Below are 14,620 nucleotides of genomic sequence, written 5' to 3' on the forward strand. Positions count from 1 at the left end.
CCATATAAGTGTTCTGTTTGTTCCCTAGTTAATGTGCATTTTTTTTCTTGAACCGGAGGGTCGCTTTAAGGACCAATTATACTATATCTGTTATTTCATTAAATGAGTTAATAAACCAAAAGATTATATTGGCTTCAATGCTTTTACAGCTGATCATTGATAGTGCAAAAATCACAAAGGGCACCAAGGAAATTGCAGATTCCTTTTATATGGGATGACGCTATAATTGTTTAAGTTTTCTTGAGTGTTTTGTCAAAATAGCTCTCCTACAGACGGTGGAAACCTTTCTCTCTAGTGTTACCTACTGTATACCGTAGGTTGCTATCCTGTAAGTCAATGTTGACCCTATATAGGGATTTTTCATAATTAGCACACAGTAGCAGGCGATATAAAATAAATAAATAATACTTTACTCACCATTTACTCATTTGCCACTCCAGCACTGCCGTTCCGATCCCCACTTGGCCTACAACTGTCGCGTGCCTTTGATTATTTACATGAACACTGCAGCCAATCATTGAACAGTGAGCCCTCTACTCCTGCCTAGTACTGTTCCTACCTAATTGCATGATCTGCCCTAAATGGCAGCTCACAACTGGACGGCAGTCCCTTCCTATATAAGTGCTGGGCCCGAAACAGGAAAAGGAATGCAGGGAGACAAAATAACAGATGGCTAGTGACAGAATGGCACAGCGGACAGAAGTCAGAATCAAAAACGTACCAAGCTGAGGTCAATACCAGGAGAGTCCAAACAAAATCAGAACCATTAGGGCAAACTAGGGGTAGCCAGAGATCAAAACCAGGAGATTACATCAAATATAAGGGCTCAAACACAAGTCAGCATACAAGCAGATGTCAGGGATCCAGTAGCAACTTCACAGAGAATACAATGCTAGTGTAGTAATCCAGAGGATAAGACCAATCACAGGCAACCTGTGGCCATCAGGTTGCCTGTTTATATATGCCGCATTTCCGTCCCCTAACAAACAGATGCTGGCGGTGATGTACCGGCATAAGGACATGACAGATGACTGCTGAGACCAGTGACTGGCTGCAGCAGTCATTTGAACGATTAATGCATATGACTACTGCACGACCAGCAGAGAACGAAGTTAAGCCTTATGCACAAGACTGTATCCATTTTGCAGTTCAGAAATCGCGGATCTGCAAAATACAGATGGTTTGACTTTAATGGATCCACGGTCCGTATTCTGCGGACAAGTATAGGACATTTTCTTTCTCTTTGTGGAACAAACATACAGATGTGGAAAGCCCACGAATCATCTGTGTGCTTTCCGCATCCGTATGTCAATGCCATAAAAAGACAGAATATGTCCGCAAATTGCAAACCATGGACCCATTAAAAACAATGGGTCAGCAAATTAAATGCAGACGAACAGAATCTGTATTTTGCGGATCCATGAATTTGAGGACCGCAAATCGGAAAGGGTCATGTGCATGAAACCTAATTGGGAAAGGAGTAGCAGCGCTAGACTGGTGGGGCATTTAAATAGTGAGCAGGGACTTTTCCTTTATTTTATAAAAATCGCTGCTCTATGCCGTGAAGCACGAATCCTTCACAGACCTATATATGGTAGTCTTGGCGATCACAAAAAATGTTTTATATCTAGACTGGAGAACTTTCATCAGGTGCATTTAACGACTTACCATCCAATATAGTTTGACAACATATTTCCCATAGCTGTTGTAGAGAGGCATGTGCCCCTTTACGGCTTTACAAAGAGAATAGATGTGCTCCCATGGCTTCCATGCCAGCACTGGCGGCTCTGCAGATGAGGCTTTATTTTCCATCAGACCTTCATTGTAAATTCTCCAGACGGCACTGACCTCGCTAATTATCCACCGCATGAGCTAAGAGGTAAAATGAAAACACCATATTACAACAGAATTATTCTTTTACATGGTTAACTTAGTTTTAAGAGGTGTCAGCCTAAATCCACGGCTTGAACAGTTTGACGTACCTCACTTCCAATGAGATGTTCATTTGCCGATAATAAATCACAGGAGGTCTCATCCTTAACAACCACAGGAGACTAAATCAGAATGGAGAAGAAAAAAATGACAAACAATATTAGGCTCTGGTGACCTCGGGGTCGTTCTTCTATACAATATATACATTTGGCAATTTGGGGTATAATGTGTAGTATTACCATGATATGAAGGTGTATATTCTGGAAGCCTTCCGAAAAGGGGACTATCAATACAGCATCATTAGGACAAAGCTCAACCCTCATACTGTATGTCATATGTATGAATATAATGTGGTACCACATTAAAGAGTAACTAAACTTTTGTATCATTTTTTGCGAACATGCCCCTAATGCCCTAATTACAGTTTTTGTAATATAGTTTATTAATGTATTTTGCATGTTTGATACACTTTACCCCCCTAAAGCGCACGATCTGTAGACACTTTATGAATGGGGCCGCAGCGCAGTGAGTACGGGCAGGAGCGCGCACATTGCTGCTCCTGCCCGTGCTTCCCCGGGAGGCTTACTAACGCCAGGCATAGCACATGGGTACCCTGTTATCCTGCTCCTGATGAAGGGGGTATTGTGACCCCTGAAACGCGTTGAGCCTTATGTTTTACCATTAAAGAGGATCGAATACGTACCTTTTGGATTTGTCTGCTGCTTTACCAACCAGGCTGTACACCCAGGACGTAGACGTCTACCTCTGACAACTTATACGCGATCCCGGCTTAGGGGGGTGACTTGCCACAGGTGCTTTAAGTTCATCCTTGTGGTGCCCCCCCTGTGAAGTGAGTGGATTTTTACCAATGATTTTATTATTATTTCCATAGTTTCAATATTTTTAACTCTCTTGAAATATTTATTTTATGCATCCATTCAGTTTTATTGCTACATGATTTGACCTAATAATTATATAAGCATCATCCTATTCTTCAACACCTATTCTCAACGGTGCTCTACATACCAGCCTATAGCACTTGAGTTTGGTGATCTTTGCTATTGTCAACGATTTTCCAACACCTCTATTCTGTCTCCTAGGAGTTTGGAGCTCAACTGTTCTTATACATTGACCGGTTATAACTTGGGGTGGGTGACTACCCCTTGTTCCCTACCCTTCACTAATTATCTCGATTTCCCTGTGGTGGTTGGTCTCATCCCACACCATGTACTATGCCAGGATTAGCTGAGCAGAGCGGCTCCTGTTTGTGCCTGCTTCGCTAAGCTAAAATTCCTGCATGTCAGCTCTTAGCTGAGCGAAGAAGGCACAGACAGGAGCCGCTCCGCTCAGCTAATCCTGGCATAGTACATGGTTACAGGGTACCCATGTGCTATGCCAGCATTAAGTAAACCTCCGGGGGGGGGGCACGAGCAGGAGCAGCAATGAAACCATTCATAAAGTGTCTACAGCTCGTACTCCAGAAAAGTAGATTTTAAGCGCACAGTGAAGCGTGCGCTTTGGTGGGGGGGGGGGGGGGTATTAAAAATACAAAAAACATTAATATATTATATTACAAAAACTGTTATTAGGGCATTAGGGACATGTTCACAAAAATGTATACAAAAGTTTATAATTATAGCTTTTTATACCATTCTCAATACTATAGGGTCAATATTTGGGGCACAGCCCTGGTTTGAACTCGGGGAGCAGTGTTAAACTAAGAGAGGAGGAAGCTGCAGGTTTTAAAGGGGGTTATGCAGTGCTAGTATATTGATGACCTATCAGATCTGCAGGGGTCTTAGTCCCAACACCCCCGCCGTCCAGCTGCACTCATGTGAGCTCTGCATCCTGCTCCCCGTTTAACTGTATGTTGTCTAGCTTGTAGCAGGTTGGGTCATCCATATTGTAGCACCGGACAACCCCTTTAATGAAAAAAATTGCTATTGTTTATTTTCTACAGCTCCTTTGCCCCCTTTGCTTCTTCATGGTAATGGACAACAAACGTCCCCAGAATTGTCTGATCCTGCAGTCAAACTATCTTCCATCTGTCCCCTACTTCTTCTTAATCTACCATACGGATGGAGCATGACTGCAGGATCGGTCTATTAAAGGGCTTGACGTGTGTTACCATGGAGACACGTAGGCCTGCATGGGAACAGTAGAAACCAAACAATAGGACACTTTAAACGGTTTTAAAGGTGTACATGCCCTTTAAATGATTACAGACATGTGCATGTAGTACCATAAGAGTCGGACACACATTCTGATGCATTGGTTACTAAACTGCACAAAGGTGTCAACGAGTGTGAAGTGTGGGGTCCTTATTTCAGTCTGTACTGTACAAGCTCTGGAGGGTCGTGGTGAAGAAGGTCTTCTCCACTCAATCAATGGAAAGTTACAGAAATCTCCACCACGGATGACGTTAGGCTCCTAGATGTCTGTGTGCCTTTCTGGAAGGACCCCAAAGAACCCCAACTCCCATGGAAAGAGTTTCTGGCATTTTTACCATGCATTCGGTGTCTGCTTTCACAAAATCTATGGTTATGGGGGTACTATATGTTTTTTATTCTATAATTCAGAAGCACACATTGATTAAGACGGGGGCACTGCAAATGCCATAGGGGTCCCCTATCTGATGCTGGACTTTAATATACTGCTTAACATCATAGCAATGTACCATATACATAACTTAAAGGGGTTGTCCACCTTTTTGGACATTTTTAACTTTCACTAGCAGCATCCTCTGCTGCAGTTGAGTGATCATACTCACCTGCTCCCTGCTGCTCCATTCTGGCTTCTTGCCTCCGTTCAGCGATCTTCTGGTCCTGTCAACAACCTTGTGCTGCTGCAGCCAATTACTGGCCTCAGCAGTGACATGTCCCCAAGTGGCACATGCCATCACTTGCTGATTATGGGCATTGGAATCACCACCAAATGCTGTTCAGATGCCATGCAGACAATTCCATATCAGCCCCATTTAAGCTGTAACACCCCTTAGAGCAATGATGGCTAACCTCCGGCACTCCAGCTGTGGTAAAACTATGACTTTTCTCAGGACTCCGTAGAAATCAATGGAGCATGCTGGGAGTTGTAGTTTCACCACAGCTGCAGTGCTGGAGGTTAGCCATCACTGCCTTAGAGTCACCATCATAGGTGATTCAGCAGTCAGACCTCCACTGATCAGCAAGTGAAGGCCTATCCTATCTACCAGTTGCCCAGGTCAGTTAATAGGACATGTTCTATTTTTTGTGGAACGGATATGCGGATATGGACAGCACACTGTGTGCTGTCCGCATCTTTTCCGGCCCCATTGAAAATGAATGGGTCTGCACCTGTTCTGCAAAATTGCGAAACGGATGCGGACCCATTTTGCGGACGTGTGAGGGTTTCGCAATTTTGCAGAACAGGTGCAGACCCATTCATTTTCAATGAGGCCGGAATGTGCTATCCGCACTTCCGTTCCGCAAAAAAAAATAGAACATGTAATTTGTTCTATGAGAGTGCCGGCGGTGTGCGGTCCGCAAAATGCGGAACGCACATTGCCGGTGTCCGTGTTTTGCAGATCCGCAAAACACATGCGGACATGTGAACGGACCCTAATACTGATCATCCCATAGATGGGAAAATACCAAAATAACGAAAAGCCTCTACACCAATATTAATAAACCATCGAAAAAGATACCAGGAAAATAAAACAAACAATCGCTACATCAGCTTCCTCGGTAAATGATCAGCTCTCTGTTCAGCTGCAAGCTGGGATTCCGGTGAGCATTCTGCACATGGCCACTAGATGGCAATAATATCCCGAGTACAAAATAAAAAGAACTAAAGCAAAAGAATAAAATGAAATAAAAGCTACCCTTCTATCCTCCTCATTTATCTGCACTAGTTTACATTATTGGATTTCTGTAAATCTACTTGATACTGCGATTTGTACTTTTTTTTTCCTCCTCCATGTACACTTTGAAAAAAAGCAGCTTTTACTTCCGAGCTCTGTTCCCACTAAACTATGTTCTCTGGAATTGAAACAGTTAAAATGTCCAAACTCTGCAGCAGCAAAGCTGTTATTGGGCTTGTTATTCCTTGTTAGGGTGCTGTTTTAACTCTTTACTTTCCAGAATGCTCAGTTTGGAGGAAACACTGCTTTATGAGTTGCTGCATCTAAATTCATTGCTTCGACATCTGACATGGCTTTCAGTTTTAGACTACAAAGAGTTAATGGATCGGCGAGGTATCTCAGATTCCTAATAATACCTAGGGGGCGCCACAGGGAAGGTCTGTATCTATATTGATTATTTGATGTGGTATCAATGTTCAATAATCAATGAGTCATCAATAATCAAAAAAATCATCCAGTGATGGACTCTTGACATGCTCTAGAAAAAGGGATTAATCCCGAAGCGCGTCGATCTGAAATAATAAAGACTTCCACTTCAGCCTGGAGCCTCGGTATCATCTCTTTGGGGACAAGGAAGCTTCTGGAATATCTTTCAAGGTGATCCCGGCGGGGGAGGCAGAGGTATAGGTGTCTTGAGCTTTATCCTATACCTTCCTCCCCTGTGAAGTAAGTGGGACACTCTGTTATTACGTAACAGAGTTATCATCTTTTATCATCCACATATTGAATATTGGAGTCCATCACTGGATGACTCATTGACTATTGAACATTGATACCACATCAAATAATCAATATAGTTACAGACCTTCCCTAGGTATTATCAGGAATCTGAGATACCTCGCCCATCCATTAACTCTTGTTTTCTATATCAGTCCACAAGAGGGTACTGACCTTTTCTTTTTCTCGGCTTGGGGAGCTGCCTCACGTCTGTACCACACGTCCACTTTCACAACTCCTAGCCTCCATTACCACCGTAGTGGTTATCCCTTGGCGCCCCACATACCTCTATCCTCCCATTACTCTCCCCCCCATCCCTTTTATTTTCCGTCCACCCATATACCCGTGCAGTCTTTTGACTTTTTCTTTACAGTTTTAGATTACAGCATACTGGCACAAAAACGGATATACATTTAGGAAAAAGTAGAACCCCCTCCCTGTCAGACACTAACCCACCTTTAGTGGGAGGAAGAAAAAAAAAAAGACCACTGTTATTTACCAAATAGCCCACTAATGGTAATCTGTTTTCCAGCCATACTGCACGTCTCAGATAGGTGGCCACTCATTTAATCCATGGGGGCCAGCTTAAAAGTGAAACCTTTCAGGACCTGAACAATCCACATATGTAACATAGGGTATTGGGCAATAACCAGTTTAGTAATGATATTACAGGCCACAACCTAAAGGCTATGTACACCTTCAGAGGCAATTTTTATTTTTATGATTGCATTTTACTCATTTTGGGCTAAAAATAATTTTTTTCAATTGGTCTTTATTAAAAATATTGAGGCGTTCTGACACAAAGGGTTAACTGTTTGTCTAGCTGTGTGATTGGTACTTTCACTTTCACTTTGTGCCACTCCTTGACTAGCCACAGGAGTGGGGGTTGCACGTGAGACAGGGGTTGCGAAAAAGTTGGGTTGGGGGGGGAGCCCGTTAAAAAAAATTGCTGTGGGGCCCAGTCAGTTGTAGTTACTCCACTGAGGCATACGTTAGGCGGAGGCTAAAATCATGATGTGAATGGGGCCTAAGTGGCAAGAACAGGAGTGAACATTTAAGGACTGGTAGGGAAGATCAACCTTAACAACAGGACAGGGAAAGTCATCTTTGAAGAAAATGCCCATTTTAAAAAATAGACTGTTTTGCCATCATACAAGAGTGAACAGTCCATTAAATGCATTGAGCTCCTAGCAGACCAGTGTGTAGCTTATGTTCTGTCCGATGACGGGCATAATAGCGTAGTAGGCTAAGCTCTTCTATGCATAAGAAAAAAAAATCACTCCTATCATGAAGTGAACCCCGAGAGCGGTAACTACTGGTAAGTGACTGCAGACTGCCAGGCTTTACAATGAATTTAGTTTTATTTGCTGTCAAAGTGAATGGCCAGACAATGCATTTCAAATGTCATAGAAGCAAAGTGAAATGTAGGACCCCCATAATGTTAATAATACAGTTTGCCTTGAGAAATTGCAGTGGAGCCAATGCTTTTCTTCTTTCTCCACATCTACGACTGAATATGAGCGTACATACCTGCTGTATAATGAGAGACCCAACTCTCATTTTAAGGCCTCATGCACACGACCGTTTTTTTTGCGGTCCGCAAAACGGATTTCCGTTGTTCCGTGATCCGTGGCCGTTTTTTTCTTCCGTGGGTCTTCCTTGATTTTTGGAGGATCCACGGACATGAAAAAAAAGTTGTTTTGGTGTCCGCCTGGCCGTGCGGATCCAAACGGATCCATCCTGACTTACAATGCAAGTCAATGGGGACGGATCCGTTTGACGTTGACACAATATGGTGAAATTGCAAACGGATCCGTCCCCCATTGACTTTCAATGTAAAGTCAAGAGTTAATATACCATAGGATCTGAGTTTTCTCCAATTCGATGGTATATTTTAACTTGAAGAGTCCCCATCACCATGGGAACGCCTCTATGTTAGAATATACCATCGGATTTGAGTTAGATCGTCAAAACTTTGATCCGACAGTATATTCTAACACAGAGGCGTTCCCATAGTGATGGGGATGCTTCAAGTTAGAATATACTAAGAACTGTGTACATGACTGCCCCCTGCTGCCTGGCAGCACCCGATCTCTTACAGGGGGCTGTGATCAGCACAATTGGTGCGGCACCTGAGGGGTTAATTGTGCGTATCATAGCCCCCTGTAAGAGATCAGGTGCTGCAAGGCAGGAGGGGGCAGACCCCCCTCCCCTGTATTTAACTCATTGTTGGCCAGTGCGGCCCCCCTCCCTCCCTCCCCAGTATTATATTCATTGGTGGCCAGTGCGGCCCCCCTCTTCCCCCCCTAATTAAAATCACCCCCCCATCATTGGTGGCCAGTGCGGCCTCCCCTTTCCCCCCCTCCCTAATTAAAATCACCCCCCCATTATTGGTGGCCAGTGCGGCCTCCCCTCTCCCCCCCCCCCTAATTAAAATCACCTTCCCCCATCATTGGTGGCAGCGGAGAGTTCCGATCGGAGTCCCAGTTTAATCGCTGGGGCTCCGATCGGTAACCATGGCAACCAGGACGCTACTGCAGTCCTGGTTGCCATGGTTACTTAGCAATTTTAGAAGCATTATACTTACCTTCGCTGTCTGTGATCGGCCGGGCGCTCCTCCTACTGGTAAGTGAAAGGTCTGTGCGGCACATTGCCTATAGCACAGACCTGTCACTTACCAGTAGGAGGAGTGCCCGGCCGGTCACAGACATCGCAGGTAAGTATAATGCTTCTAAAAATTGCTAAGCAACCATAGCAACCAGGACTGCAGTAGCGTCCTGGTTCCAATGGTTACCGATCGGAGCCTCAGCGATTAAACTGGGACTCCGATCGGAACTCTCCGCTGCCACCAATGATGGGGGAAGGTGATTTTAATTAAGGGGGGGGAAGAGGGGAGGCCGCACTGGCCATCAATGATGGGGGAAGGTGATTTTAATTAGGTGGGGGGGGGGGAGAGGGTAGGCCGCACTGGCCACCAATGAATATAATACTGGGGAGGGAGGGGGGCCGCACTGGCCACCAATGAGTTAAATACAGGGGAGGGGGGTCTGCCCCCTCCTGCCTGGCAGCACCTGATCTCTTACAGGGGGCTATGATATGCACAATTAACTCTCTGGTGCAACACCTGAGGGGTTAATTGTGCGGATCACAGCCCCCTGTAAGAGATCGGGTGCTGCCAGGCAGCAGGGGGCAGTCATGTACAAAGTTCTTAGTATATTCTAACTTGAAGCGTCCCCATCACCATGGGAACGCCTCTGTGTTAGAATATATTGCCGGATTTGAGTTTTCACGAAAAAGCTTTTATGCAGACGGATCTGCGATCTGTCTGTGTAAAAGTAGCCTACAGCCATGAATCACGGACGAGGATGCCAATCTTGTGTGCATCCGTGTTTTTTCACGGACCCATTGACTTGAATGGGTCCGTGAACCGTTGTCCATTAAAAAAATAGGACAGGTCGTATTTTTTGGACGGACAGGAAACACGGATCACGACCGCGGATGAACAACGGTGCATTTTCCGAGTTTTCAACAGACCCATTGAAAGTCAATGGGTCCGCAGAAAATCACGGAAAACGGAACAACGGCCACGGATGCACACAACGGTCATGTGCATGAGGCCTTAGGGGTAGGTTCACACTTACATTAAACAGATCCTGCAGGCTGTTCTGGATTCAGCCAGTCACCGCCAGACCCCATTGACTATAATAGGATCCGTCCGCTCTTGCATAAGTGACGGTTTTTGGCCGAACAAAAACAGTTGCATGCAACGTTTTTTTTGTCCGGTCGAAAGCTGGCATTTTGACTGAAAGTGTCCGGATCCCATTATAGTCAATATAGTCCCGCAGTGACTATGGCTGTATCCGTCTAGGTCGGATCCGGTGAACTCCACCAGGCTGTCCTCTGTCGGATCCATTTAAAGCAAGTGTGAACCTACCCTAAGGTCTCTTTCACACGGGCATCGCGTGTGAGGGCCGGATAGGATGCGGGTGCGTCGCGGGAAAATGCGTGATTTTTCCACGCGAGTGCAAAGCGTTTTAACGCGTTTTGCACGTGCGTGAGAAAAATCGCCATGTTTGGTACCCAGACCCGAACCTGGACTTCTTCACAGAAGTTCGGGTTTGGGTTTGGTGTTGTGTAGATTGTATTATTTTCCCTTTGAACATGGTTATAAGGGAAAATAATAGCATTCTTAATACAGAATGCATAGTACAATAGGGCTGGAGGGGTTAAAAAAAAATAATAATTATTAAACTCACCTCATCCACTTATTCGCGCAGCCCAGCTTCTCTTCTTTCTTCTTCTTCATTGAGGAGCTGGGAGAGAAGGACCTTTGGTGACGTCACTGCGCTCATCATGGTGATGGGCCATGTGATGGACCATGTGATGAGCGCAGTGACATCACCAAAGGTCTTTTTCTCCCAGGTCCTCAAAGAAGAAGAAACAAGAGAAGCCGGGCTGTGCGAACAAGTGGATGAGGTGAGTTAATAATTTTTTTTTTTAACCCCTCCATCCCTAATTTACTTTGCATTCTGTATTAAGAATGCTATTATTTTTCCTTATAACCATGTTATAAGGGAAAATAATAATGATCGGGTCCCCATCCTAATCGTCACCTAGCAACCATGCGTGAAAATCGCACCGCATCCGCACTTGCTTACGGATGCTTGCGATTTTCACGCAGCCCCATTCACTTCTATGGGGCCTGCGTTGCGTGAAAAACGCACAATATAGAGCATGCTGCAATTTTCACGCAACGTACAAGTAATGCGTGAAAATCACCGCTCATGTTCACAGCCCCATAGAAATGAATGGGTCCAGATTCAGTGCGGGTGCAATGCGTTCACCTCATGTATTGCACCTGCGCAGAAAACTCGCCCATGTGAAAGAGGCCTAAGTGTTCAGTAATAGAGGCACTAGTAGTCCACATACCTGATAAATTCACATATGTTTGCAATATAATAAATGGAAAAAAAAACTTTAGGTGAAATCGAAGTATTGTCATCACATAACACTGAAATAGTTTCGCACATTTAGCCGTCATGTGCTTGGTTTCTAGTAAAACAAGAGCTTTATGTTTTACGTTACATACAATATTAGTTCATTCAGAATATATAACTGCTAGGCCGGGTTCACATCACCGTTTCGTTTTCCGTTCTTCTAATGTCAGAAGAACTGAAATCCATAGCCATTTCCATGTGAGATCTGTTATTTTAGATGGAAAAAACAACAACTTTGTGTTGGGCTTTTTTTCCGTCTAAAATAACAAATCTCAGACAGAAATGGCTAAAAGGGATGCAGAATATGCATAACTAACTGGGCATAACCCATGCTTAAAATACAGGATCCATTTTATTTTTTCTATTCTTCTGAATAGTGATGTGAACGCAGCCTTATTGTTAGGCACCTGACACCGTGAAAATGCAGTGTGAGCTGCAAGGCCGCAGGTTATAGAGCAGGAGGGGCTGAGCAGATTGATATCTAGTTTTGTGGGAAAATATTGAGTATAACTTAAATTCCTGCTCATTCTGGGCTTTGAAGTCAAGGAGCTGGTCCTATTAGTGATTGACAGCCTTCTCTCTATGACTGTGTACACAGAGACAGCTGTCAATCACTGATAGGACCGCCTCCTGGACTTCAAAGTCCAGAACGAGCAGGAATTTAAATGAATACAATACTGGTTATCCTGAGTGTTTCCCATAAACCTACTGTATATATCAATCTGCTCAGCTACTCCTGCTCTACAACATACCGCCTTCAGCTCAGATACCATGTTCCACATGGCAGGTTCCCTTTAAACTGGATCCTTCATGATGAGTTTTTAGGTCCCTAAACCGACATCATGGTGTTATACAGGCGGGAAAAGGTTTATAAAGATGCCTTTGTATAAAATGTCTGTTGCTGCATTATGTACGGTATAATATATCAACTTATAAAATAGGGTGTTCTGCATGCCAATCACTGCTGAAGAGTCATGGAGGCAGTGCTGCCATCCAATTGGCACGTGGTCTGATCTTCACACCTGCCCTTGACATCCCCCTGGCCACTCTATGGCACATGTCTACATTGCGTATGCCCGAGGAGTACAAGGTAGCAGCAGCACAGAAGTTAGATATATTCAATCAAGCCTAGATGGGAGGAGTTGCTGCTGAAACTGGAGGAAATTTTCATGGTGACGAAATGCCCAGTGGACACTTGAAGAGTGGTCTTTAGATGGCATCATCGCTGTTAAAACTTCTTTTCTAAGGCATGCTGCTACTTCTGTAATATCTCTCTAGCCCCTCTAGAGTCATTATAGTGATTTAGGGGTGCTAAAACTGATGGGAGATTTACTTTGAAATATGAAAGTATACTGAAAGTAATTTAAATGTATGAATGAGCTACCGATGTGGCGCAAAGACCATCCACAGCAACGTCTCCACTTGACCTTGTGATTAGAATTTCTGCTTTCTGTTGCAAGGTAGGGTTAACAATTATGTTCAAGAGTTTAATGCGTGCATTAGGAGCAGTAAAAGCCTAGATCTCAATGCAGACAAGAAACACTATAATACAATTCATTATAATCTCGCAGCTCTTCAAAAGAGAATTTATTGAAGCTCAGTGTTTCCATCTAGGTACAGTCGTTCTTACCGTGCTTGTTATAAACTCATGGGGACGTTTCCAAGAACGGATTTTTAGATTAGCTGGTAATTCAATTTTTCCTTCAGGGTCATCAAAAAAATGCTGAAAACAAAATGAAAAATAGAATTATGGAAAATCAACAAATGTAAATCCATAGACTCTACTCCCTACCGGGAGCTTCGAAATTGTGCAGAAAATCAGAGAATGTATCACAGGCAGGAATCGAAGATATATTCCAAAAACATACTAAGGGTTAATTGGTTTCCTTTGTAATTGACCCTTGTATGTGCATGTAACAGCGTGCTTAAATGGTGTAACTTTTCACACAACTTTGTATAAATCAATAGTACAAGCGACCACAAGAAACTTTGTAATGTATTTTATCAGTGAGAAATGTCTAGTTCTCCTGTTATCAGCTGTTTACCAGGGTCAGAGGGGTCCCAGTCAACAGATCCCTATCGATCAGCTGTTCTGTGGGCTTTTGACATGGGGAGATAATTGTCTGAAATATTGTTTGTATGAATGTTCATTCTCGATCAAAGGATTGTGTAGACATATCCATCGACCGAACAACAAATGGATAATTCACGTGTTTGCCAATGATCTCATCTTTTAATGATGACATAAAGCTTATTGTTTGTCGGCAGCACATCCCCTCATGTAAACTGCAGAGGAAATGAATGGCTGTATGAAAATCCGTAATGATAAGTGCAGCATATAAAAGTAAACAAGCTCTGATTCATTAGCATATCGTCGATGTGCCGGTGTAAAAAGCCTTAGATCTCAATTAGATTTAAAGGGTTGTCCCACAAAAAATATTCTACATTTTTCAAACCAGCACCTGGATCAGAATTAATTTGTAACTGCGTGTAATTAAAAATTTTGTATAGCTTCTGAGTTATCACTAAAATCTTTGTAGCGCCACCTGCTGTTTTCCCTTTTTCTAAATTCTCTGCCCAGAGAAGAGGTTGACATGCATGCTTAGCTCCATCCTTCAACTGCCACCAGCCACAGTAGAAAAAACATGCCCCCTGAGAAAGTGTACGTCCCCTGAGCTCTCATCTTGACATAAATCTAGCAGAGCAACAGGGACAATGAATGGGCAGATCTCTGGATCCATGTGAGGTACAGGGCTGGTTCTAAGTTTGTTAGAAAAAGACTGTAATGTACTATATGGTCTCAGATTTTCATTTTTTTCATTACTCATGGGACAACCGCTCTAACTAGGGTGCAGTTGCTTCAGTGCCTCATGATAGTCCCAGCCAATGGGAACAGTGGCATAACGTTTTAAAATGTTGATTACTATACCCTAGAAAAAGCAATGCATCTTTACATAAAATGAGAAAAACCTCAATAACGATATAAAATACATATCATTGGAGTCATCAAAAGAGGAGCCTCGGACTTCACATTAGCTACAGTGCAAGGAGTCTTTTATTTTCAAGGCTATATGTA

General features: G+C 43.5%; 1 protein-coding gene across 4 annotated transcripts in view; it reads right to left on the bottom strand.

Moving 5' to 3' along the window:
• Positions 1 to 14,620, bottom strand: part of ADGB (androglobin) — a 339,135-nt gene that overhangs the window by 279,041 nt on the left and 45,474 nt on the right. For all 4 annotated transcript variants that reach the window (XM_040427354.1, XM_040427353.1, XM_040427352.1 and 1 more), the window contains exons 3-5: positions 13,175 to 13,267; positions 1,983 to 2,054; positions 1,669 to 1,872 (exon numbers count right to left, since the gene is read on the bottom strand). In XM_040427354.1, the coding sequence (XP_040283288.1) occupies positions 1,669 to 1,872; positions 1,983 to 2,054; positions 13,175 to 13,267 (369 nt within the window). The remainder of the gene's footprint in view (positions 1 to 1,668; positions 1,873 to 1,982; positions 2,055 to 13,174; positions 13,268 to 14,620) is intronic.

The sequence above is a fragment of the Bufo bufo genome, chromosome 4 (assembly GCF_905171765.1).
Source record: "Bufo bufo chromosome 4, aBufBuf1.1, whole genome shotgun sequence".
In the NCBI taxonomy this organism is placed as follows: Eukaryota; Metazoa; Chordata; class Amphibia; order Anura; family Bufonidae; genus Bufo; species Bufo bufo.